Raw genomic sequence first — 27,303 nt, 5'->3', positions numbered from 1 at the left:
TAAGACAAGTCATGGGAAATCAGGAAAGGTTGACCATATTAGGCGCCTCGAAGAGTGCAGTGCTGTTGGTAGATCGACCAAATCAGTGTGAATTGGCAGCATAATTTTTTCACAAAGTCCATCCACCAATTAGTGCATCTGAATGACGAAGATGTGGAGAAGCTATGTTGCAGAGGACTGGTATTCACTAGAGTTTAGAAGAATGAGAGGGGATCTCATTGAAACGTAAAACATTCTGACAGGGCTAGACAGACTGGATGCAGGGAGGATGTTTCCCCTGGCTGGGGAGTCTAGAACGAGGGGTCACAGTCTCAGGATACGGGCTAGGACATTTAGGACTGAGATGAGGAGAAATTTCTTCACTCGGAGGGTGGTGAACCTGTGGAATTCTCTACCACAGAAGGCTGTGGAGGCCAAGTCACTGAATATATTTAATATATTTAAGATAGATTTCTAGACACAAAAGGCATCAAGGGGTATGGGGAGAGAGCGTGAATATGGCATTGAGATCGAGGATCAGCCATAATTATATTGAATGGCGGAGCAGGCTCGAAGGGCTGAATGGCCTACACTTGCACCTACTTTTCTATGTTTCTTAACACTGGCAAGAAATAGGATACAATGTGCCTGACACAAGATTCATAGCAGCATGCAGTTGAGCCGTCACTCAGTGGTAGCACTCTCGCCTCGAGTCAGAAGGCTGTGCGTTCGAGCCCCACTCCAGAGACTTGAGCACGTAACCCAGGGCAACACTCCAGTGCAATACTGAGGGAGTGCTGCCTTTCATATGAGATGTTAAACCAAGGCCTGTTTGCCCCCTCGGGTGGTGTAAAAGATCCCATGGCACTATTTCGAAGAACAAGGGAGTTCTCCCTGGTGTGATGGCCAATATTTATCCTCCAACCTTAATTAATCACTAAAACAAACTATCTGGTCATTATCACATTGCTGTTTGTGGGAGCTTGCTGTACACAAATTGACTGCCACATATCCTACATTACAACAGTGACTACACTTCCAAAGTACTTCATTGGCTGTGACATCCTGAGGTTGTGAAAGGTGCTATATAAATGCAAGTTCTTACCTTTTCCATCAGCTTATAAACCTAAATGGGAGCACATTGTTTCAAAACTGAATAGCAAGCTTTAATATGATTTGAAGATATGTGAGAAATGTTCATACTTATGAAAATCGCGCATTAATACCTTCAATTTTGTATTTAGATGGCAAATATATCTGACATTCTCCTTGCAGCCATGGATAAAATATTTTCTTCTCTTGAGAGTCTAACTCATGAAGAAGACCCCGCACTTGTTTTCCACACATCCTCCTTCAGCATGGTCTTACACAGGTAAAGAACTTATCACATTAAGCAGTGCATGGAGAAAACAGCTTTATATAATCGATAAAAGTAAACTAATATGATTCTAAAGGTACGATAGCAAAATACTGCAGATGCTGGAAATCCGAAATAACAACAGAAAATGCTGGAAAAACTCAGCAGGCAAGGCAACATCCGTGGAGAGAAAATAGAGTCAATGTTTCGGGTGAACCCTTTGTCGAGACTAAAGAAGCACAGGAAATGAAATAGATTAAGAGGCCGGGCTAGGAGAGAACAAAAGAGAAGAGACATTAAGAGGTATTCAAAACAAGACGAGACAGTGGTAGGACTAGTGGAGACAAAAGACGGCTCAAGATTAGGTGTGAAATGTTCTGACAGAATGAGAGACAGCTGCCATGTGGGGGAGAAAAAAAAGGGGGGTGGGGGGGAAAGGGCCAAAACAAAGGTGTGGATAAAATATAAGCAAAAATGTAATGGGGGCCGAGGTTATGATCTGAAATTGTTGAACTGGATGTTGAGTCCGGAAGGCTGTAAAGTGCCTAATCGGAAAATGAGGTGCTGTTCCTCGAGTTTACGTTGAGCTTCCGTGGAACAGCACCTCATCTTCCGATTAGGCACTTTACAGCCTTCCGGACTCAACATCCAGTTCAACAATTTCAGATCATAACATCGGCCCCCATTACATTTTTGCTTATATTTTATCCACACCTTTGTTTTGGCCCTTTCCCCCCGCCTTTTTTTTCTCTCTCCCACATGGCAGCTGTCTCTCATTCTGCCAGAACATTTCACACCTAATCTGGAGCCGTCTTTTGTCTCCACTAGTCCTATCACCATCTCGTCTCGTTTTGAATACCTCTTAATGTCTCTTTACTTCTTTTGTTCTCTCCCAGCCCGGCCTCTTAATCTATTTCATTTCCTTTCCAATTTTGAAAAAGGGTTAGACCCGAAACGTCGACTCTATTTTCTCTCCACGGATGTTGCCTGGCCTGCTGAGTTTTTCCAGCATTTTCTGATTCTAAAGGTGCTTTAGGAGCATATCTGTCTGTGATTGTTGAGACAGAAGAGAATCAGTCGGTACAGATTAAAATTGAGTTGTGTAGTATGTTGTAACAGAAGTGGGCTTCTTGAATTATTGCTAAGTCCATAATTAGAGCAGCGAATGGATACATACATTCTTGCTGACATGAATGATACCTTACCCAAGAGTACTGTTACAGTTACAAAGCAAATAATAGCCCTTCTCCCAAGGAATGTCATGTTTCACTTTAATTGGGGCACAGCTATATCAACACACATAATGCACAATCAATGTACTTCTCTTTTGTATTACTTCAGGTACAACTCAAGTGATTTGAAAGCAATCAGGATTGACACCTTAGAAACAAATCCATTCAGTTGTACTTTCCCAGATTCTATAGACCTACAGGATATTCCAGATGAAAGTGTTCAAATGCGGGTAAATATAGATTTATAGATTATGATGAATCAGATGTCTCACTGGGAACTGTCTGTTTTGGACTTCCTTGGGTGTGATCCTCTCAACACGTGATCTTATTACATTGGTTAGTGACATAGTCCTACTTCGACATAAGTGGCAGTTACATGGGCAGTGGGCATTCTGGATACTTCATTCAAGTGGCTCTAGAGTTTGTGACAGCGTGTGAATCTAGAGAGTATGGGGCAGCAAGGTACTCAACTGTGGGTACAGCTGAACCCGATACTGTCCTCGCCCAACTGCACATTTCTATCGGGGTAGCTGGATAGTGTGATGCGGACCAGGAGGGGTATGAGCGGGAGGTGGCAATGGTCTTCGGGACTGCTGTGGAGCTGGCAGGAGCACCGCTGCTCCTCCAGGCTCCATATTAGGGTATGTATATATTTTTTTATATACAAAGCTTAACATTTTGGTGGTGATCTCCAGCAGTCCCGTTTAAGGAGCATTGGTTAACCTGTATGTAGACCTGGTTATCCTGAACGCAGCAGGCTCGTCACTGGCTATGTTCAGTGCAGCTCAATTTTGGGAAAGAGTCCAAATACACATGTCAGGCTCCCCATTTACATATGCAAAGGGCCTAATGCCCATTTCAGGCACAGGCCCTGGATGCCTATACTGGGTCCATTATCAATATGGCGAGCGACATATGGCTGAGGCACTCTCGAATTTCTAGGCCATTTTCTTATGGGATTTATGATTTATCCATCTGGCTATACATTCTGAGATTTAGTTACTTTTCTTGGCTGCTTCTGTATACTGAACAGTTAGTTTCAGTGAGCTGTCCATCAGTGTTCTCCACCAATGCTCTCCGATCCCTCTCCTGTGTTCTATAGTCTACAGCCATTTAGTTTATATTCCCACTCTTTATTTCCCCTTTCCTGCTCTAATTACCTTACATTTGTTTATATTAAATGCCATTTGCTACTCATCAACCAATTTTCCAACCTATCCGCATCCATTTGTACTGAGTTTGCTTGTTCACTATGGTTTAACTGATGCCCCGCATCCCAAATGGAGATGGCTACTGTTAAATCCGTGTATCTTGAAGTATGGTGTCCTTCAATAAATAGACAGAGACTGCAGCTAACAAACAACAGGTGTTTACTGGATGAGGGTTACTCTAAAACTAACAGTACAGATCCCTACTCGGGGTTTATATACAGGTGTGGTCACTGCCGGTACTACAGTATACAGGAGCTGTAAAAAGTAGTTCTCCCCTTAAAGGTACATACACTACAATTCCTCCCCTTTTAGATTAACAGTACCATAACATTCATTTAACAATTAACACTTTTAACATGCAACATTAACTGAAAATAGTCCATTTATAAATTCAATCTTTGGGGCGGCTTCCTGATCCTTTCTGGATAGCGCCTTTCCTGAGTGCCTTGCTCTTGGTGCGGAGGCGATTCTGGCCCCGTTGTCGGTTGGTTCATCAGCTTCCGATGCTACTGTTTCTGGGGTAGATGCTACCTGTATGTCGGGTTCATCACCAGGTACGCGAGACCTGGGGTTGACTCGTTCCTGTGACTCTAGGATCTGGTCGACATGGCGTCTCTCAATGTTCTCCCCAACATCCACTGTGTACATTAGTGGCCCCTGCCGTGTGCATATTGTTCCTGGTTGCCATTTCTCTGTTCGGTAGTCACGGGCCAAGACTGGTTGCCCTACATTGAAGCTCCTTGTCGGCTTCTCATTGATGTGCTGGAATTGCTTATTCTCAACATCTCTTCGTACGTTTGGTCTGAGCAAATCCGGACGAGATCTCAACCTTCGGTTAAAGAACATCATGGCCGGGGTCTGGTTGGTGACTGCATGTGTCGCATTTCTGTAGGTTAACAGGAAATTGTCCACCTTATGCTGCAGTGGAAGGTTGTCATCGCACATGGCCCTTACTGCCTTTTTAAAGGTTTGTACGAACCTCTCAGCCAATCCATTTGTGGCTGGATGATACGGGGCGGATGTGTAATGCCTTACCCCATTCCTTTTCATAAATTTCCGAAATTCTTCGGACGCAAACTGTGGTCCGTTATCAGAGCAAATCTGGCAAATATGGTCCGTAGGACTGCAATCGTTTTCTCCGTGGTGGTGGAGGACATTTTGATCACCTCAGGCCATTTTGAGTGCACATCCACAGCTATCAAAAACATTGAGTCCATGAATGGACCAGCAAAATCAATATGCACCCGTTGCCATGGAGACGAGGGCCACTCCCATGGGTGCAGAGGGGCATGTGGTGGTGCATTTTGGACCTTCTGGCATCCTGAGCAGCTCTTTGTTAGGTCCTCGATTTGCTGATCGATCCCCGGCCACCACACACAAGCCCTAGCAAGGCTTTTCATTTTCACCCCTCCCAGATGACCTTCGTGAAGCTCAATGAGCACTCTCTCCCTTAACTTGGGTGGAATTACCACTCGGGATCCACACATCAAGGTCCCCTGGCATACTGACAGCTGTTCCCTTCTGGATGAGAATGCTGGCAACAGTGAGTCGCCATGTGTTGGCCATCCCTTCACCGTCAAGTCATATACCCGAGACAGTGTCGGGTCATTTCGGGTCTCCTTCTCTATATCCGCGTTAGTTACTGGCAAGCATTCAATTATAGTCGAATAAAATATTTTGACAGGGTCCACTGCTGGTGCTTCCTCCGCAGTAGGCAGTGGCAGGCGTCATAGCCCATCAGTGTTTCCATGCTGTTTCGTGCCCTTATACTCTATTTCATATTGGTTCGCCCCTAGGAAAAGGGACCATCTTTGTAGCCGTTGTGCAGTCATCACCGGAACGCCCTTCTTTGGATTAAAGATGGAGACAAGTGGTTGGTGGTCGGTCAGCAAGGTGAACTTCTGCCCGTGCAGATAGTGGTTGAACTTTTTCACTCCCCACACTAGGCCGAGGGCCTCCCTGTCAATCTGGGCATAGTTACGCTCGGCTGAGGTTAGTGACCGAGACGCAAAGGCTACTGGCCTCTCCGAGCCATCCGGGAATTTGTGCGACAGCACCGCTCCAATACCATAGGGTGATGCATCACACGCCAACCGAATTGGTAGTGCTGGGTTGAAATGAGCCAACACCGCTTTTGATGTGATCAATTCTTTGCACTTCTGGAAAGCTCGTGTACATTCGTCATTCCACTTCCATGGTACCCCGTTTGCAGCAGGGTGTTCAGTGGGTGTAGTACTGCAGACAAATTCGGCAAGAACTTATGGTAGTAGTTCACCAGCCCGAGGAACGACCTCAGTTGTGACACATTTTCCGGTGCTGGAGCCTTGACTACTGCCTCAATCTTTTCAGGGGACTTATGTAACCCCTCTTCATCAATAACGTGGCCACAATATGAGATCTGCTTCTGGAAAAACTCGCATTTGTGGCGATTAGCTCGGAGCCCATATACCTTCAATCTAGTGAGCACCTGCTCCAGGTTGGCGAGGTGATCACTGTCATTTTCGCCCGTGACCAGGATGTCGTCCAAATAACACTGGGTCCCTGGAATCCCTCGCAGGACTTGATCCATTGCCCTTTGCCAAATAGCCGGAGCTGATGCTACCCCGAACACCAGCCGGTTGTATTGGTAGAGACCTTTATGAGTGTTGATCGTGAGGTACTGTTTCGAGGCTTCTTCTACCTCCATTTGCAGGTACGCCTGGGCCAGATCAATCTTAGTGAAGCGTTTCCCTCCAGATAGCGAGGCGAAAATATCTTCAATCTGCGGAAGCAGATATTGTACAGTGTGAAGGACTGGGTTCACTGTCACCTTAAAGTCCCCACAGATGCGAACCTCCTTTGGTTCCCCAGGCGCATCACTCAACGACCTCTTCATTACAGGAACGATGGGTGTAGCCCACTCGCTCCAGTCCACTTTGGATAGTACTCCTGAATGTTCCAAACCTTCCAGCTCTGCTTCGACGGCTGGGTGGATCGCATAAGGTACCGGTCTGGCCTTAAAAAAAACTTTGGGCTTGCATTTTTCTCTATTTTGATCATCGCTGTTATGCCTTTTAGTGTTCCGAGTCCCTCCTGGAACACTTCTTGTGCGTCAGTTAGCATTTTTGACAGTCGTCCAGGTGTGATGTCGTCATCCTTTTTGGCATCTACAGTCAGTGCTTGTATGGAATGCCAATCTAGCTGTATCTTCTGGATCCATTCACATCCTAGTAGTGATGGTCCTCCATCTGGCAATACATATAGGTCCATTTTTGGTGTTTCCTTGCCGTTATATATAACGTTCACCCTTATTTTTCCTTTGGGGTAGACTTTTTGCCCCGTGTACGTCTTCGAGACAATCTCTGTATCTCTCAAGGGTATATGTGAGAATAGCCGCTTGTAGTCCCTTCGGTTTATGACTGTTAGGGCTGATCCTGTGTCCAATTCTATTTTCACTTGGACTCCGGCTATCTTGAGCGTGACCCAGATAGTTTGGTGATCCTCCATTTTGATCACATTATGTAGTTTCAGACAACCCAGCCCCTTGCTTCCGGAGCCTGTATCACTTTTCTGTTCGTCTGAACTACTCTCCGTCACCTTATGTACCTTCTTGTACTTCTCCTGTGGAGATTTCTTGCTGCTGGTTTTCTTTCCCGACCTGCAGACTCTTGCTATGTGTCCTACTTTTCCACACTGTCTGCACACTTGGTCCTTGAACCAGCAATCATTATGGTCGTGTGTATTTCTGCCACAGCGGTAGCACTTCACTGTTCCGTATGACTTCATTTGTGCCATATTCTTGCGGTCTTCGTTGTATCTCTGCAGCGCCCCGTGCAGCTGCTTCGTGTGATACTGCCATGCTGAAAGCCTTGTCCAGCGTAAGATCCTTTTCTGATAGAAGCCGTTTCTGGGTTCCTTCACTTTGAAGCCCACACACAAACTTGTCCCTTAAAGTATCTACTAGTCCCGTCCCAAACTGGCAGTGTTTCGATAGCTTGCGCAGTTCCGTTAAATACTCAGCATTACTTTCATCTTTATGTTGGTTCCTTTTGTGAAACTTAAATCTTTCTGCTATCAGCAGCGGTGTGGGGTTTAAGTGGTCCTGTAGGATTGCCACTATGTTTTCAAAACCCTTTTCTACTGGCTTCTCTGGGGTTACTAGGTTCTGTAGTAAGCCATACGTTTTTGCACCCATTGAATTCAACAATACCAGCACTTTCTTATCAACTGGCACTTCATTCGCCTTGCATTACACCTCTGTGCGTTCGACATATGTCACCCAATCTTCGACTTCATTGTCGAACGCTGTGACACTGCCACTCTTTGGCATCCCTGGGTGTGGCTAGACTGGCTCAAATATGGCGTCTCCCGCGCTCTCCCTTCTTCTCCGCTGCGGCTAAAAAAAAAAAAAATGGCTTCTCCCGCGCTCTCCCTTCTTCTCCGCTGCGGCTCAGATGGCGTCTCCCGTGCTTTCCTTTCTTCTCCGTGGACGCTGCTCGGCTCTTGAACACTGGCTGCGCTCTGTGCGTTTTACCCTCTTCTTTTTTTTGTCGACGCCGCTCGGTCTTCAACCCCGGCTGCGCCCTGTGCACTTTACCCTCTCTCTTACCCCGTCGACGCTGCTCGGCCTTTTTCTGTGCCGTCGGTCGGCTCCAGCCGCCGCTGTCCGGGAAGGGTCTGCGCCGTACCTGTTGCCAGCCCGTTGCGCTGGATCGTCGTGACTGGAGAACCAAGCCCAGCTCTCAACAGCCTCCTCTGCGATGCTCAAGTCTTCTCTGGATGGTCGACGCCCGTATTTCTGGACTCAGCCTTCTTCTTTCACTGTTCTCCAGGAGCGAATCCCTGGGAGGTGATGCAGAGTTGCAGGTAGGTTTGAATCCACTCGTCGCCAATGTTAAATCCGTGTATCTTGATGTATGGTGTCCTTCAATAAATAGACAGAGACTGCAGATAACAAACAACAGGTGTTTACAGGATGAGGGTTACTCTAAAACTAACAGTACAGATCCCTACTCAGGGTTTATATACAGGTGTGGTCACTGCCGGTACTACAGTATACAGGAGCTGTAAAAAGTAGTTCTCCCCTTAAAGGTACATACACTACAGCTACAAACTTAGACAGCTTTATTTCTGTCCCTAGCTTCAAATCCTTTACATGCACTGCAAACAGCAATGGCCCCAGCACTAATCCCTGCCTTGGAAAGGAGTGTTCACGTTGTGCCTAGCAGTCTGTTAACTAGCCTATGAATCTTTCCACTACTTCACACTCTTCTCCAAAAGAAAAGAGTGCAAAGATATGAAAACAACCACCACCAGGAGTATTCCTGAGATTACAAGCATTGATTCTTTCACTTTAGAGACTCTAATTCCTCAAACCTACTCATTCCTGTCTCATCATGACTTCTGGATGGGTTCCCTCCCTTTTCAGAAGTTTACCACTCATGCTGTAATGTCCATTATCTTCGCACCTGGGAGGCAATATACCATTCAGGACCCCATGGCTTCAAAATGGGCTGGCAATCCTCCTAATTATAGAATCCCCACATAACACACTCCTACAATGCTATAATCACACATATATGTGGCCCTATCTTGTTTTCATCATATTTGTCAAGACATGGATATGTCTAAACCCACAGGGTTTTCCTATACTGGTTCCTCCTGCTTCTGCTGGTGGTCATGCACTTCTCCTCCACTACTTCTGTCTACAGGGTGAGCATCTTCTGGGACATGTCCTTTCCTCCCCACTTATATTGTGGAGTCTAGCCAGCTATTTCTTAAGCTCAGCATTCCTTTGCTCAGGCAACGCAACCGGGACTGATGTCCTAGGGGGAGTGTTTGCTAGTACTGTTGGGGAGGGTTTAAACTAAAATGGCAGGAGGTTGGGAACCTGTGCAGGGAGACAGAGGAAAGGGAAGCAAGGATAGAAGCAAAAGACAGGAAGGAGTAAAGCAAAAGTGGCAGTCAGAGAAATCAAGGGTGTAAATCAAACATGGCCACAGTAAATAATAATTCTAAAAGGTCTAAGAGTGTTTAAAAAAAAACAAGCCTGAAGGCTTTGTGTCTTAATGCGAGGAGCATTCGTAATAAGGTGGATGAATTAGCTGAGCAAATAGATGTGAACGGATATGATATAATTGGGATTACGGAGACATGGCTCCAAGGTGACCAAGGCTGGAAATTCAATATTCAGGAAAGACAGGCAAAAAGGAAAAGGAGGTGGGGTAGCATTGCTGGTTAAAAAGGAGATTAACACAATAGTAAGGAAGAATATCAGCTCTGATGATGTGGAATCTGTATGGGTAGAGCTGAGAAATACCAAGGGGCAGAAAACATTAGTGGGAGTTGTATACAGACCCCCAAACAGTAATGCTGAGGTTGGGGATGGCATTAAATGGGAAATTAGAGACACGTGCAATAAGGGCACAGCAGTTATCATGGGTGACTTTAATCTACATATAGATTGGGCTAACCAAATGAGTAACAATACTGTGGAGGATGAATTCCTAGAGTGTTTACGGGATGGTTTCCTGGACCAATATGTCGAGGAACCAACTAGAGATCAGGCCATCTTAGACTTGGTATTATGTAATGAGAAAGGATTAATTAGCAATCCTGTTGTGCGAAGCCCCTTGGGGAGGAACGATCATAATATGATAGAATTCTTCATTAAGATGGAGAGTGAAGTAGTTGACTCAGAGACTAGGGTCCTGAATTTAAATAAAGGAAACTACGATGGTATGAGGCGCGAGTTGGCTAGGATGGATTGGGGAATGTTACTTAAAGGGTTGATGGTGGATAGGTAATGGCAAACATTTAAAGATCGCATGGATGAACTACAGAATTTGTTCATCCCTGTTTGGCATAAAAATAAAACAAAAAAGGTGACTCAACCCTGGCTAACAAGGGAAATTAGGGATAGCATAAGATCCAAGGAGAGGACATATAAATTGGCCAGAAAAAGCAGCAAACCTGAGGATTGGGAGCAGTTTAGGATTCAGCAAAGGAGGACAAAGGGATTAATTAAGAGGAGGAAAATAGAGTATGAGAGTAAGCTTGCCGGGAACATAAAAACTGACTGTAAAAGCTTCTATAGATATGTGAAGAGAAAAAGATTAGTGAAGTCAAGCATAGGTCCCTTGCAGTCAGAATCAGGGGAATTTATAATGGGGAACAAAGAAATGGCAGACCAATTAAATACATACTTTGGTTCTGTCTTCACAAAGGAGGACACAAATAACCTCACAGAGATGTTGAGGAACATAGGATCTAATGAGAGGGAGGAACTGAATGAAATCAGTATTTGTAGGGAAATGGTGTTAGGGAAATTGACGGGATTGAAGGCCGATAAATCCCCAGGGCCTGATAATCTACATCCAAGGGTACTTAAGGAAGTGGCCCTAGAAATAGTACATGCATTGCTGGTCATCTTCCAAAATTCTATAGACTCTGGAACAGTTCCCATGGATTGGAGGATAGCTAATGTAACCCCACTATTTAAAAAAGGTGGTACAGAGAAAATGGGGAATTATAGACCGGTAAGCCTGACATCAGTAGTGGGGAAAATGCTAGAGTCCATTAGAAAAGATGTAATAGCAGAGCACTTGTAAAACAGTGACAGGATTGGACAAAGTCAACATGGATTTACAAAGGGTAAATCATGCTTGACTAATCCACTGGAATTTTTTGAGGATGTAACTGGTAGAATAGATAAGGGAGAACCAGTGGATGTGGTGTATTTGGACTTTCAGAAGGCTTTTGATAAAGTCCCACATAAGAGATTAGCGTGCAAATTTAAAGCACATGGGATTGGGGGTAAGGTACTGACTTGGATAGAGAACTGGTTGGCAGACAGGAAGCAAAGAGTTGGAATAACCGGGTCTTTTTCCGAGTGGCAGGCAGTGACTAGTGGGGTACCGCAGGGATCGGTGCTAGGACCCCAGTTATTCACTGGCCCAGAAATTCGGGTCGGGGGCTTCCCGCGGGTGCAAGCCCCCGACCTGCACTTACCCAGCGTGCCGGCCGCTGAGCTGTGGGCCCGCGTGGGATTCCGATCCTGGGCCTCCTCCAACTGCCGGCACGCAGTGCTTGCGTATCCCAGGGGCGCAGTTAGTTCGATGCGTCCCCTGGGATCATGTGGGCCATGGAGAGCCAATGGTAGCAGGGAATGCTTCATTGATAAGTTTGACAGGAAGAGCTGTCAAAGCTATAAATACTATAAGCCCCAAATCATCACTAAAACCTCAAATACATAAAAATAAAAAAAAATCACATTTTAAAATAAACTATAAATTACATGAAATAACTATTTTAAACAATAATTTAAATTTTTGAAAAAATTAATTACATTTACTAACGGGGCTAAAAATAAACTTACCTTTCTTTAAAGTATTTAAAAATAATAAACCTGTGGGAAAAAATGTTTAATTTTAATTAATTCTGGGTGGGCGTGTGTGCTGTGAGGAGGATGCAGAGAAACTCCAGTATGATTTGGACAGGCTAGGTGATATGGCAGATGCAGTATAATGTGGATAAATGTGAGGTTATCCACTTTGGTGGCAAACACAGGAAGGCAGATTATTATCTGAATGGCAATAGATTGGGAAAAGGGGAAGTGCAACGAGACCTGGGTGTCCTTGTGCACCAGTCGCTGAAGGTAAGCATGCAGGTGCAGCAGGCGGTTAAGAAGGCAAATGGTATGTTGGCCTTTATAGCGAGAGGTTTCCAGTACAGGAACAAGGATGTCTTGCTGCAGTTGTACAGGGCCTTGGTGAGACCACACCTTGAGTATTGTGTACAGTTTTGGTCGCCTTATCTGAGGAAGGATGTTCCTGCCATGGAGGGAGTGCAGTGAAGATTCACCAGACTGATACCTGGGATGGCAGGAATCACGTATGAAGAGAGATTGGGCCGATTGGGCTTGTATTCGCTAGAGTTTAAAAGAATGAGAGGGGATCTCATTGAAACTTATAAAATTCTAACAGGATTAGACAGACTAGATGCAGGAAGGATGTTCCCGATGGCGGGGACTCCAGAACCAGGGGTCACAGTCTAAGGATAAGGGGTAAGCCATTTAGGACTGAGATGAGGAGGAATTTCTTCACCCAGAGAGTGGTGAACCTGTGGAATTCTCTACCACAAAAGGCAGTTGAGGCCAATTCATTAAATATATTCAAGAAGTAGTTAGATATATTTCTTAAGGCTAAAGGGATCAAGGGATATGGGGAGAAAGCAGGGACAGGGTACTGAATTTGGATGATCAGCCATGATCTCATTAAATGGTGGAACAGGCTCTAAGGGCCGAATGGCCTACTCATCTTCCTATCTTCTATGTTTCTATGTTTTGGCACTCCATGTACTCCTCCTGAAAATATTGCACATCCAGATATCCCACATCAGTCAGGCTGTAGACATCACCAGCTTTGCTCCTGTTCCTGCCATTATTATACTCCTAACTTCTATGCTACTCTAAAATCAATTAATTGGAACAAATTCTTTCTTGCTTGTTTGGTCTTGCAGGTTCAGGCCCACTCTGTCTCTGCGCTGAACTTCTGTTCAGGCCCAACTTGCTCTCTTGCCTTCTCTCCGCAAAAGATCACCGTCAATGCCTCAATCAGTTGGCCTCTCAAGGCTTTGTTTGTTTAGAGAAACATAGAGATTTCACTGTCTTTGCAGATTTTATCATGCTGACCATCTACCCAATTTAATGGGGGTAGACATAGGGACTTGCACTTTTGGAAGATCTTTACTGTGAGCTGACTTGTACAACAGTAATAGCATGAATGATATAAACTAAATGTTGCTGAATGAACGAATGAATGGATCACGTTGTGGTAAAGAAACAGAAAATACTGGAAATGCTCAGCAGGTCAGGCAGTATCTCTGGAGAGAGAAACAGAGTTAATGTTTCAGGTTGTTGACCTTTCATAGCAATTGGAAAGATTAGAGTTGTAACAAGTTTTAAGCAAGTACAGAGGCAGGGAAAGGGGGGGGGAGGGGAGGAAAGAACAAAAGGGAAGGTCTGTGATAGGGTGGGAGGCAGGAGAGATTAAATGACTAAAGGGATGATGGAGCAAGGCAAAGGAGGTGGTAATGTGACAAGTAAAGGAACAAAAGATGAGAGGAGCTGTAAATGGCAACAGCAGAATCATTATTAGCACCTGCTGTCTGGAAAAAATGGGAGCAGTGGTAATGATCTGAAATTGTTGAACTCAATGTTGAGGCTGTAAAGTGCCTAATCGAAAGATTGAGATGCTGTTCTTCGAGCTTCCGTTGAGCTTCATTAGAACAGTGTAGGAGGCCGAGCGACCGGAAGCTCAAGGTCATGCTTGTGGACTGAATGGAGATGTTCAGCAAAGCGGTCACCCAATCTGCCTTTGGTCTCTCAAATGTAAAGGAGACCGCATCATGAGCAGCAAACACAGTTTACTAAATTGAAAGTAGTACATGTAAATGATATTGTGGTGTCTTCCTAGCCACCTTGTTGGACAGTAATTTCATCCTTTTGTTTCACCAGAATTTTTTCTCACATGCACTGTAACAGAAACATGTTTCATCACATCATTTATGTATCGTCTATTAAAGATTGAGAGTAGAAATGACTGTCAGTGATGTTATCTTGTGTTTACACGTGATACAATCACAGAATTGTCACTCATACCTTTTGAGTAAATGGAGAATATTTCATGGCCAACAATGAGATGTGAGATTTCCAAATGTCAGACCAATTGGGTAGTTCACAAGCAACAGTCATAAGTTATATAAGGTGGGCTACACGTGGAAATATTTAGCATATTCCATGGTTTGCTATTACTTATTCTGTTTATACCACACATATAAAGGGTAGTAATTATGTTGGTGATATATGAATGCTTATTCTGCTAATAACGAATTCCTCTCTGATCACACTTTTTTGCACTTGTATCTTTTAGATGGTTAATTTTAGGGAAAATCCCTTAATCTGGCTTGAGCAAAGTAACGTCAGTGGACCTCTGGCCAATATATCTTTATCTTCAAGTGGCAGTGAAATAAAAATTGAGAATTTGACAGACACCTTTGAGGTAATTCCAATTAATCCTGTAAGGAAGGTGATGACAGGCATATTGCAATTTGTTTGTTTACATATAGTTTTATTTTCACTATTTTGACATGAATTAAATCTAAACCAATGTTGTCTTTCCTTTTCTCTTCAGATTATACTACCCAGATCTAGCACAATACAGCTTTTCCCAGCTACATATACTACATTTAGGGACCCAGTCATCCAGAAGTTCCATGTAACAGATACTGAATCAGTCATATTAATCTCTGTAGAAGCTGAGCCAGTTACTTCAGTGCAACTGTACCTCAGCTATGGATCCAAACCCAATGAGATTCGATATGAGTTTGAAACAAGCTTCATTCCACTGAACAGTAGTAAAGGTAAAATTATACTATTTGATTTTGTTACTATGAAAAACATGAGTGTGAATATAATGCTGGGAGTTTGAGAATTGAGTTTCACAAATTAAATTACTGGCAATCAAGACTAAGTGCAGTATTCATGTCAAGCTGGGTTAATGGGCAGGGAAATAATTGGACCAAGGTAAGAGGAGGAGAGGAGAAAGTAAATGTGGGAGAGTAGGGGGATAGGGAGGTAGAGAGGAAGAGGGTATGGAGAAAAGAGTCAACAGAGAAAAGGATGGATGAGGCTGGGGGATTGAGTATTGGGGAGAGGGATGGGAGATGGAAAAAGTTGGAGAGGAGGAGGATAGGGGAAGGAGAATGGGGGGGAAAGGGATGGTAAGACGAGGGGTGGGGGAAGTTTGTAGGATTACTAGTGGGGGGCAAACCATTTCCAGGGCCCATTTTAATTCTCTGTGGAGGGGACGGGGGCAGTGGGAAAAGACTATGGGCTGGATTTTCCTAAGCCCCTGGAGTCGGGTTGGAGGCGTGCGGGCGATAAAAATCGGAGATCCGGGGGTCCCGACCCCATCCCGCCTCCAACCCGCCTCCATGTCAATTTCATAGGAGTCGGGTTCCCGACAAGTGCTGGAACCCGACTCCCAGAGGCGGGAAGGGATTAAAGGCAATTAAACTGCCTGTTAACAGGTAGTTAACAGGTAGTTTTTTGCCTATTCGCGATTTTTATTGCTGGTTTGTGGGCTTCCCGACAGCTCCAAACCACGAAAAGTTTTCGAGGCGGGACGTGGGTCTGAGGTCTTGGAGGGGTCGAGATGCCCAGTGTTCAGGTGAGTGAGGGGTGCAGGAGTGCAAAGGTAAGTGTTTTGCAAGTGTTTAAATAAGTTTAACTTACTTTTACTTACCTTTACAGGAGTCCTGCATTCCGGTGTCGGGAGTCGGCTGCAAGAACCACAGAAGCTCCGATTTTTAAAAAAAAATCAGCTTCTTTGTTTCTACAGCAAAATGATTTTAAAGTTACCCTGAGAAAGGACTGAGGCTGAATTAGCAGTTTTTCAGTGCTTGACAGCTTCAAACAGCTGTTAAACACTGATATTTCATGTGCCAAAAGCTTTTGACAGATGAAATGTCAATCTCTGACGTCACCTGTTGCCGGGTGGCCCTTAATTGGCCTGCTGAGCCCACAGGGCGGGCTCAACAAGGTCAATCAGAGGAAAATCCAGTGGGTTGGCCACATCTCCATGGAGGCGGGACAACAAGCCCGAATGTGGGTTTCCCACCTCCAACCCGCCCCCGTAGCAAAATCCAGCCCTATCTCTCTGCTCACTTGGGAGAGGAGGGGTTCGAGTAAGGCAAGGCTGCTTTCTCTTTGCAGTAGTGTGGGGTTACAGTGGGCCAGCAACAACCTACACGCTCCGTCTGGGGAGGGTGTAGCAAGAGCCTGGGTTGATTTCCCTGCCATTTGGATGACTTGGGGGTTGGTTAGGGCAGAAATACAGCTCATGCTTGGGGAAGAAGAGGCAGAAAAGCTGGTCATTGGGGAGGGAGTGGGAATAGGTGACGGAGGTGTTGTCAATGGAAAGATAGCCAAATTCTACATGGTGTGGGTGGGGTGTAGGATCAGATTGATGCTCATTCAGGATGGTGTTAGAGATTCTGATGGGGACAAGAGGTCTCAGCAAGGAGTTTCAAAAGGTGCAATGTGTGAAGCAATGAGAATGGGCAGCTGAACATGCACATGGGACTGATAAGTTGGTGAGAGCATGGCGTTTGGAATAACCATGGAACAGGAGAGAGGCCAATAGGCCTGGGGGAGTAGGTGGTATGGAACAGGCAGCTTGTTCTTGTAATGATACTTGTAAATTGTAGGGTTTACAATCCAAAATAATTCTTGAAATATTTATCATAAGCCACAATGTTGTTCATCTTATAAATTAAAAAAAAAGACAATGCAAGGGCTCATTTTTAGGCTGTGAGTCCATCCTGTAACCCACGATAAAACCTCTACAGCTTTCACTTGCTGGTCTGAAAATATTGGCGTATCTCACTGTTTCAGATGTCCATATAAAGTGAACAAGCAGAAAGGCAACAGGGAAAAGGAACTCTGGGCACTGTACTTATGAAAATGGAGTACAGTTATAAACTTTAAACAAAAGGACTCAAAAGAAAATACAGCAGGAACTTAATTAATTTTAGACTGCAAAGATCTTGTAGAAAGTTTGAGGTTCAGCACAAACTGTCACGACCCTATTCAGTTCCAAGCTCTACATTTCAGTAACATTTTAAAATGCTTTGTCCAAAGTTAGACTAGAGAAGTTGGGATTGTTCGCTTTAGAAGAACAGAGATGGTTAAGGGGAGATTAATGGAGGTGTTCAAAATTATGAAGGGTTTTGTTCGAGTAAATAGTGAGAAACTGGCAGGAGGATTGATAACTAGAGGACACAGATTTAAGATAATTAGCAAAAGAACCAGGGGGGGGAGATGAGAAGATTTTTAAAAATATGTTGTTGTGATCTGGAATGCAGTGCCTGGAAGGGTGGTGGAAGCAGATTCAACAGTAACTTTCAAAAGTGAATTGGATAAATACCTGTAAAGGAAAAATTGGCAAGGTTATGGGGAAAAGCAGGGGAGTGGGACTAATTGGCTAGCTCTTTCAAAGAGTTGGCACAGGCACGATGGGCCAGTTGGCGGCCTCCTGTGCTGTGAGATTCTATGATTCTACTCTAAGTTTCAGTACAATATATGTGGCTTTTTATACAAGCCTTCTCTTTAACAGGTTTAGTTTTTACATTGGAATATCACCTGGTAACAATAAATCATACATTTTTCCATTATTTATCTCTCTCCAGCTGAAGTCTACAGTTGGGTTATAAGTCATGAAATGTTAATGGGCAGGAATGGGACTTACTATTTGGCAGCCAAACCTCTCCCAAATGTTTCAGAAGTCAACGCTACAACTTTTACTATAAGTACCTTCAATACCAAATGCTTATATTGGGATGAAATACAGCTTTATTGGTCAACACATGGATGTAAGGTAAGATGAATGAAGCTTCAATACTATATAAAACTGAAAATAGCACTAAGTTCTCTGCAATTAATTCTGTTATATGCAACAGATTGGAACAGACAAAAACATAGCTCATGCTAAGGGGTTAAATGTTACAGGACTGCATGTAGCATTAATGAGCAAGAAAGGAGCAAAGTCATAAATTGACACTCCATTTGATTGCACCTCAATGCATTTCAGCCGGTGTCCATCAGCACCAGGCCTGTAATAAAGAAAGCAATATTTTGCCATAACTAGAAAATGGCATTGCATTGAGCAAAACAAGCTGGCAAACTATTTTGAGTATTTGAAACCTAGGAATTAATCACTGCAAATTAAAATTAAACTTTTGCACAAATATGTTGATTCAGACTTTATAAGGTACTGAAATACTGACTGACTCCAGAGCAGACTTTGTTAATACATTGTCATAGTGCAAGTATTATACCACATGAAACCACAAATTGGTATTCATGCTGGCAAAATGCTAATATCTGGGAATTCACATTGTCATGTTTCCACTGGAGAGCATTTCAGACGAGATTTACTCCAGTACAGACCTGCAGTGTGAACAGTGTATTCAATTACTATACTTAAAGGTGCTTATAAACCAGTTCTAGCACATGAGAAAACTAATGCACTAAATCACCAAAGAAAACAGTTGTACACCGAACACGAAGCTGCCAGTATTTCAATGTCCTCCACAAAACAACCAGGAATACAAAGAAATAAAAAGTACACCTTCTCAAAAGATCAAGCACGTACCCTGCTACAAGACAGCTGGGGATTGCTCAGCTCCCATTGAGCTACCAAAGTGTCAAACACCTGCGACTAGATGCCAGTTTTAAAAATAAAAAATACAATTCTTATTTAAAAATAAACAAACCCACCCAACTGCAATTGAGAGAGATTCACCGGATAATTATGATGACAGAGGGGAAATGCCTAATTCACACCTTTTATAACCACAACATTTGACTTTTCTAAAATTCTCCAAGCTGCTGTCCATTTCCACCCTCCACAAGTTAAAACTCATTCAGAATGCTGCAATCTGCATCTTCCCCCGCAAAAAAATTACGTTCCCATCACTTCCACAGTTCCAAGCTCTAACCTCAAGCCCCCTGAAATTGAATTCAAGGTGGCCATCCTTGCTTTCAAAATCTGCTATTGCCTCGCTCCAACATAACTCGGCAATCTCCTGCAGCCATATATTCTGGACATACCTCTGACGCTAGGTTACTCGCTGCTTCCCCATCATTGTCCACTTTTTCAACCATTACACCTTATCTTCCAAAACTCCAGCACCACCACCGCCCCCCTCACCCACCCCCTACTTTCATAAGCCTCCTAAAAACCATTTCCTTCAGCTGTGCCTTCCCATCTCCTTTATCTTACAGTCACCCACTTCTTCAGTCCAGTTCAGAATCCACTGTTTTCTTCTCTGCCTTGTAAAGTGCTCTGAAATGTATCTCTCTATATGATGAGAGCTATAGAAATGCAAGTTGTTGAAAAACAGACCAGCACTGAGCATTACATTGTTCACCAATCGCCATTTCTGTTCTGGAGAAATCCAAACATGAATTGCTTTGAATTAGGGCAAATTTAGATTTTGGCAAATAAACTAGGAATTACCTATTTTGGATCATTGTTCAATTTGACACTCATTGCAAGCCTCCAGTCCACTCTGAGGAGGTTCTAGAAGTTTCTACTATAGAATTTGTGTTTCATATTGAACAAAGAATGATTCACATTTGTTTTATCTTTAGGTGGGCCCAAGAACAAACCTAGAAAGGACCCAATGTCTTTGCAACCACCTTAGTTTGTTTGCTACCTCTTTCCTGACCTTGCCTAATACGGTGGATGTCAAGGAAACAATACAGTTATTTTCTCAAATCAAAGACAACTCTGTGGTGGTCTCATTATTGGCTGCCATTGTTGGAGTTTACATCATCCTGGTCATTTGGGCTCGAGCGAAAGATAGACAAGATTTAGTGAAGGTAAGGAAACTGCACAAGGTGCTGTAACTTTGAGATTTAATTTATTACTAACTACTTAAATTACAAATTAAGGAAAACCATACACAACAAGGCATATTAATGCTTAACTGAATTTGTTGCAATATTTTCCAATTAAAACCACACGTATCCAGATGATTAAAAAATGCTACAGTGCTTCAAAGTGATGAAGTGACGTGATATGGTGCTGGAAGAATGCAAAATATTAATTTTCTATTTAATTGGCATTGCAGATTAGCCTGATGCTACTACATACTAAACATCATATAGGCCTGAACATGAATCGCATCAATATTTTTAGTGAATATAAAATGGAACAGAATGTGATAAAAAGCAAACTAATGTTTTATGCAATGATTATATTCTAGTGTACTGTTTAATTACTGTGATCCATGCAAAAGAGAAAGATTATATAGTTTTCCTAACATTTATTTTGCTAATTTTGCACCACAGAGTGGAAAAATCAGCTTACAAGGTTTTCAAACAGTCAATGACTCTTACAAAGTATTTTTTTTTTGAATTGCGACGCTAGTTTCTGAAAATGGTATGCTCTTCCTTTGTACTAATTACATTTAGGCAATACTGTATCTTATAGGTAAATAACAGGTCATACTTATTCTATTTATTTGACCCCTGGTTTAATTTAAAGTGCCTTTGCAATGCCACTTCTCAAAGATTAACCGAGAAGGCAGCCTGTTCTGAAGCCTCTGATGATTACGCTTTGGTGCCAGCTTCTAAATGTTTCCACATTTTCTCTGTTTTCACCTCCCTTAAGTATGTTTTTCACTGACATGGCAGTTTCTCAGGGAACCTACTAAGTTCAAGATCTTGCTGTGTGAGGATCGTGGGTCATTGGTGAACTGGTGTCCTACTTCTCAATGATGATACATGGTCAGGAACAACAATCATGTCATCTACCATTGCAGAGCCTTTCAAATAATTAATGCTTAAAAATGTAATATTTTGGCCTAGAAATTCACTTGGGTGCGGGCAGCTCGCTCGCGCCCAAAAGTTAGCGCTGGGCGGGGAGGCATTAGCGCACGCCGTATATTCGTCTTCTGCGCCCCAATTCGGAAGCGGGCGCTATACCAGGGTGTGCCCGCCTCCGTTTGGGGCGCTGCAACTGAATATCGGCGCGCTAGTTGCCGCAGCGCCACCCGATGCGGTGCAGCAGGCTGCGGTACTGCAGGCCTCCTCCTTCTCTTAAGGGGGAGGTGCCTGCAACGGCCGGAGCCCCGATCGCGAGTGCCGGCAAAAGAGCCCGGCACAACGGAGAAGTGCCGGGCTCCACGGAAACCAGCCGGCAATGCCGCGGGGGGGGGGGGGGTGGTGGAGGAGGCCGGGGAAGGAGGTGCGGGCAGGCGGCCGCCGAAAAAGCGGCCGGCCGCACCTTCCGCTTTAAAGCGCCCCACTATGGCAGCAGGACGGCCCCGTTTTCTGTTCGCTGTTTGCGCCCGCTTCGGAGGAGGCGGCCGCAAATAAATATGGGGATCGGCGCAGTTTCGGGGCGTTACGGGCCACCGCGCACACCGATGGCATCATCGGTCCCGGCGCAGCGCTAACGGCTACCGCCGCCAATACCGCTGCACTCAATTTCCGCGCTACCACCCCGCTGGCGCAAAAGACCTCTTTAGGCGCTAAGTGGGCGCAAGGCCCACTGAATTTCTAGGCCTTTATGTTTTGTATCAACACCTTAACATTGCTGTTTAGAAGTCTTTGCTTAAAATCTTTCTTACATATAGGTGAAAAAGACTGTCCTTGCAGATAATGACCCATTTGCCAAATACTGTTACTTGGTGAAAGTCTTCACCGGTCATCGAAGAGGAGCAGGCACCACATCTAAGGTATGGGAAAGGAAAAATACAAATGCTGCACAAATAAAATTAAATTAAAATGGTAATAGAGTAATTGGGGGGATTCAAAATAACTTACTACAATTACGGAAAGAATAAAGTAATTAAGAATTGAATGTCATGATTGGAGAATAATGTATTTTCATAAATTGCAATTATTAGTATAACCAAATGCAATTATTAGTATAACCAGATGAAGTTTTATATATTTTTTATTTGTTCTTTGATATAACATATGTGTAGTAATGCTCTATAACTTTTGAGTGTATAGAGGACATACAGACAGACAGATGAACCGCTTTATTATATATATATAAGATAGATAGATAGATAGATGATGACAGTGGTAGAATGATCAAGATAGAGGCAGGGACAGACATAGAAATGATGTGGGTAACTGGACTAGGGACTTAGCCATTCACATTTGATTAGTTTGGCGGAGCCAAGAGAATTCAACAAAAATGGTGCAAAGTGGTTGATGGTAGTGTGACAAGTCAACATTGTTATAGAATGGATGTGTGCAGTGACATTCATCAGCTGTATCACTCAATCATGTGCATGAAGGTGAGGAAAAGTGATTTTGGGGAAGGAGAATCCATGATTGAGTTAATAATGCATGGACTGTGGAATTAGTGGTCTTAACAGGCCAAATTATTCCAAACTTTTTAACATTCCTGGATTATTTGCTGACCTGAGCTTGTCATTAAATCCAGAAGATTACTCTTATTTGGACCCTAAGTGAATTTGAGCTTATTTTCACATTCCTAATAATATGTAAAATTCAGCCCCATCCTCGCTGCTGAGCTTACGGACGGGAATTTAGTAGTAGTGGTAAGGTGTATAATAAATTTCTTTGTTGTTATTTACACAGGTAGTAATACATTTCTTTGTTGTTATTTACACAGGTAGTAATACATTTCTTTGTTGTTATTTACACAGGTAGTAATACATTTCTTTGTTGTTATTTACACAGGTAGTAATAACTCTCTATGGTTCAGCAGGCCATAGTGACTCCCATCTTCTGATTGACCCAAAGAAACCAGTATTTCAGCAAGGTTCAGTAGATGAGTTTCTCCTCGCTACTCCTTTTCCACTGGAGAATCTCACCAGCATTAGACTGTGGCACAACAATTCAGGATCCAGCCCATCCTGGTAAATGTCATTTATTGATTGATTCTTTAGTGCTTTCACTATCCTGAACAGCACTCTTTTGCAAGGTACATGTTTTAGTGAATTATCGACAACATCAAATCTGATGAAGCTTAACTTGCAAATTCTAAGATGACTACAGAATAGATTCATTTGGTTGCTTTTAATCTACTAAACGTCTCTTTAACTGCAGGTACATCAATCATGTAATTATACAAGATCCAGAAACAGGGGAACAATGGTGCTTCTTCTGCAATTGTTGGTTAGCTCTTGACATTGGAGAGTTTGTCCTTGACAAAATCTTCCCTCTTGCTTCTGAGGCAGAAATGAAAGATTTCCGGTAAAATACTAATACTTCATATGAATAATTTTGCTCATGTTTTCCTTTACTGTGCCTGTTTTTGTTCACTTTATCCTAACAGTGGGCAAATAAATCAGTTTGAGGTACCACCTCCCTAATGAATGAGTGCAGATCAGAAATTCACCTCATACCTTCTAAACTCATTTGTTGTAAGCAAACCTTGCTTGACTTTAGCTTCAGTAGCTTTAGACTGTTTGTTTATTTTTCACTAATTGAAGGAATCCTAATTTGACATTTAAAAATATTTAAATTTTAAATTAAAATCATCTGAAATTCTGATGCTCATCTCCTGTCCTGTCCTCGTTAGCCTACATTGGCTACCGCCGTAACGATCCTCGGATGCTTTCAATTTTAAATTCTCATTCTTGCGTTTAAATCCCTTCATGGCTTTGCCCTTCCCTATCTCTAACCTCCTCCAGCCCAAACCACCTCCCCCCCCACCACCCCCGAACTCTCCATTCTTATGATTCTGAATTCCGACCTCTCTTTGCCCCACCATTGGTGGCCTTGCCTTCAGCCATCTAAGCCCCATGCTCCAGAATTCCTTCTCTGAATCCCTCGGCCTCTCCACCTCCCTTTCAGATCCTCCTTAAAACCCACCTGTTTGACCAAGCTTTTGGCCACCTTTCCTAAAATCTCTTTCTTTGGCTTTTCATCGATTTTTGTTTCTGATTACGCCTCTGTGAAGTGCCGTGGGGCAATTTTCTACATTAAATCCGTAATATATAAATCAAGGTTGCTGTTGACGTCAACACTGAACAAGTTTCCACAGCAGCATTGAGTCAGTGGATGGAAGGATGTTATTGCATCAAATCTGGTTTGAGTTTAATGGGCTTGGCCACATTTGGATTACATCAAATTTCAGCTATAGAATTATAGCTTGTCACCTACATCATCATAATGGCAACGTGACTGGCATACACATTTCTGGTGCATTTGCAGTTCCTCAAATGCCATCAACACTACCTTAAAATCTGAACTGCATGTGCTTTAGCCCAGAAGCACCAACAAAGCCATTTTATAAAGTACCTCATTTACCACCATATAATCTAAAGTGCACTTGGACAGGAGGGGACTTGCCCTCAGTGCCATGAAACCAACACTGAAAATTGTGCTGATAAAAAAAGTTGAATGCTGGATTGCTAAAATAAAAAAGCTTGCTGGAAATACAGAGCAGGTCTGTCAATATTTAAAAAGGGAAAAGATGGGTTATTGCTTTGCATGGCAAAACTTGTCTGACGAAGGTTACCCATTCAAAATTTTAACTTGCCTCTTTTCAGATGCTGACGGGCCTGGTACGTATTGCCAACATTTTGCAATCTTGTTGGAATTTGTGCTATTTGTCCTGTTTTTACAGGGTACCAGGGGAGGCTAGTCCATCCCAAAACAATGATCATGGTAGCAACTGTGTAAAGCACTCCAGAAGTGAGTGGAAATCAAGATTTAAATATTCAGTTCATAATGTTCCTATTTTTGCATTCCACTACAGGGAATAGTCTTTAATGTCACACTTGTGACCCATATTACATTTGATATCACTTTGACATGGTTCAAATGCCCTGCTCTACACTATTAACATGAATAAGAAATGCTTTTTAAATATGTGTTCAGGATGGGATAGTTTCAAAGAATGAATCAATGATGTTGGTTCTATTTGATGTGTTGCAGAAACCTGTTCTTTATGAAGACAGCTGAAAGCCTCACGGATCAGCATATCTGGTTTTCAGTGGTTGCTCGTCCCCCAAGGAGTTCCTTCACCCGGGTGCAGCGAATTTCCTGCTGCTTGTCGCTCCTCCTCTGTACAATGCTGACCAACATCATGTTCTGGGGCACAGCTAGTAATGACACTGGACAGAAAGAGGAACTGGGTAAACGTTAATCTGTTGCAGTAAATTATTTAGTGGTGAAAATAAAAATAAAAGCTGCGAATGCTGGAGATCTAAAATAAAACCAGAAAATGCTGGGAATACACAATAGGCCCTGACAATGGGTTCTACCTGAAATGTTAACCTATCTGACTAAACCCAACTATATATTTCCAGCATTTTCTGTTTTTTTTTGCTAGTTTTCCCCTGAAGGTGATGCCTCTCAGTGAGTTGTAGTTCCAGTACCTCTCCCCAGTATCTATTATTAATGTGTGAACCTAGACAGTAAGATTTGGCTATGGAGGGCATCACAATGATCCTGTCTATTCCCATTATCCACACACACGCATATTCCAGCAGGAATCATTTGATAGCAATCAGGAGAGGGAGCCCTGCAGTTCCCCCCCACCCCCTTCTCTAGCCAAGAGGACTCTTGTTTAAGTGTAGTGGTCTGTTTTTCTTAGTGCTATACTGGGTAAACTTTTCTGTTTGTGAAGTATTTAATATTTGTTTACAGTACTTTGTTTCCAAATTTGGCACTAAAATACATACTGGAATTATATAAAAGTTTACTGGGTATCTGGAGTTGATTACAAAGTGGTGATGTAACTGAGGAGTGCAGAAGATTTCATAAAACATGAAACTGAAGCTCTAGTAATCTGAACCAAAAGATGAGATTGGCCTCAAACTGAATCCTGGTTGTTGCTATAGTTTGTAACTTTAATTTCATTTAATGTGCTTTTAAAAATTCAGTTAGAAGTTTGTTTTGCGCTATCTGTGTTGATGCATTATAACTTTCATGCAACAATATTTTTTTTAAATTTAGATCTTTGGGGAACTTTTATATCCACCAATGCTGAGGACATGGAACAACTTCCCATTTTTAACATTTAGATTAAAGCTTCCTTTGCACTAGAACTAACCGATAATTTATCTCATTGCTTTGTGCAAACTGGCTGCTGTGCTTCCCCTCTTAAAAATAAGTGACTAACTTCAAAAGTAATTCACTGCCTGTATAATTCTTTGGGACATGCTCAGGGCATGAACTACACTATATAAATAAATAGTTTTTTCTTTAACCATCAAAAGAACACCCTCACTGCACCAGTGAGTCATCGGTGTGGCATTTCTAAGTGAAGATGACAATTTAAGGGTAAAATAGTGATTCTCATCTCCCAGTGAGGAGCCACAATCAAAGGGAGAGAAAGCCCCACAACACTGTAGCGCCGATTGTCTGATCCATGCTGCTTTTGAGCATGGCATCCTGCTGTGAGCATGGGAGTTTGAGTGCAAACTTGTTGCAAATTATAGGCAAGCCAGTGTTTTGATCCAGTGCCCATTTGCCCAAAAATAATTTTGCCTACTGCCTTTACAGTCATTAGAGAGAGGGGATTTTCATTCCATTAATCTGAGCTGGATTTGAACTGAGATCCTAGAGGTTAAAGAGTAGTGTTCAAATCCATTGCCCCACCCAGAACCACAGAAAATTAATCAAGATTTTTTTTTTAAACTGCAGAGAGTGATAAAGGCCTAGAAATTGGGTTTTGGCGCAGCAACGGCTTTAGCGCCGGAAGTTAGTGCCGGAGCTAAGTCGCGCTGGTCGGGCCAAAAATTCACTACTTCTGCGCCCAAACGGCTGCCGGCGCTGCTGAAAGCTGTTAGCGCCTGAAAACTGGCGCTATGCGCTGAATTTCGGCGCTATTCCGGCGCTGCGGCGCCCGCTGCGGTGCGGCAGGTTCGGGAAGTGCAGGCCTCCTCCTTCCCTTAAGGAGGACCTGCCTACACCCGGCCGCGGCCCGCGATAATCTTATTAAAAATGAGCCCGGCACCTCGGACAAGTGCCGGGCTTGCT

At 43.2% G+C, this 27,303-nt stretch overlaps 1 protein-coding gene across 1 annotated transcript in view; it reads left to right on the top strand.

The window, feature by feature from the left end:
• The first annotated feature begins 18,012 nt into the window (after positions 1 to 18,012).
• LOC147116616 (polycystin-1-like protein 2) overlaps positions 18,013 to 27,303 on the top strand; it is a 90,787-nt gene continuing 81,496 nt past the window's right edge. Inside the window, exons 1-6 of the mRNA XM_085992055.1 lie at positions 18,013 to 18,196; positions 19,975 to 20,205; positions 21,966 to 22,067; positions 23,050 to 23,228; positions 23,419 to 23,565; positions 25,255 to 25,454. Coding sequence (XP_085848181.1) covers positions 18,041 to 18,196; positions 19,975 to 20,205; positions 21,966 to 22,067; positions 23,050 to 23,228; positions 23,419 to 23,565; positions 25,255 to 25,454 — 1,015 coding nt within the window. The 5' untranslated portion in view covers positions 18,013 to 18,040. The remainder of the gene's footprint in view (positions 18,197 to 19,974; positions 20,206 to 21,965; positions 22,068 to 23,049; positions 23,229 to 23,418; positions 23,566 to 25,254; positions 25,455 to 27,303) is intronic.

Source organism: Somniosus microcephalus, chromosome 6 (assembly GCF_052327205.1).
Source record: "Somniosus microcephalus isolate GS21.2 chromosome 6, FLI_Smic_1.0, whole genome shotgun sequence".
NCBI classification, from domain to species: Eukaryota; Metazoa; Chordata; class Chondrichthyes; order Squaliformes; family Somniosidae; genus Somniosus; species Somniosus microcephalus.
Note: the sequence above shows the minus strand (reverse complement) of the source record. Positions and strands in the feature narration are given on the sequence as shown.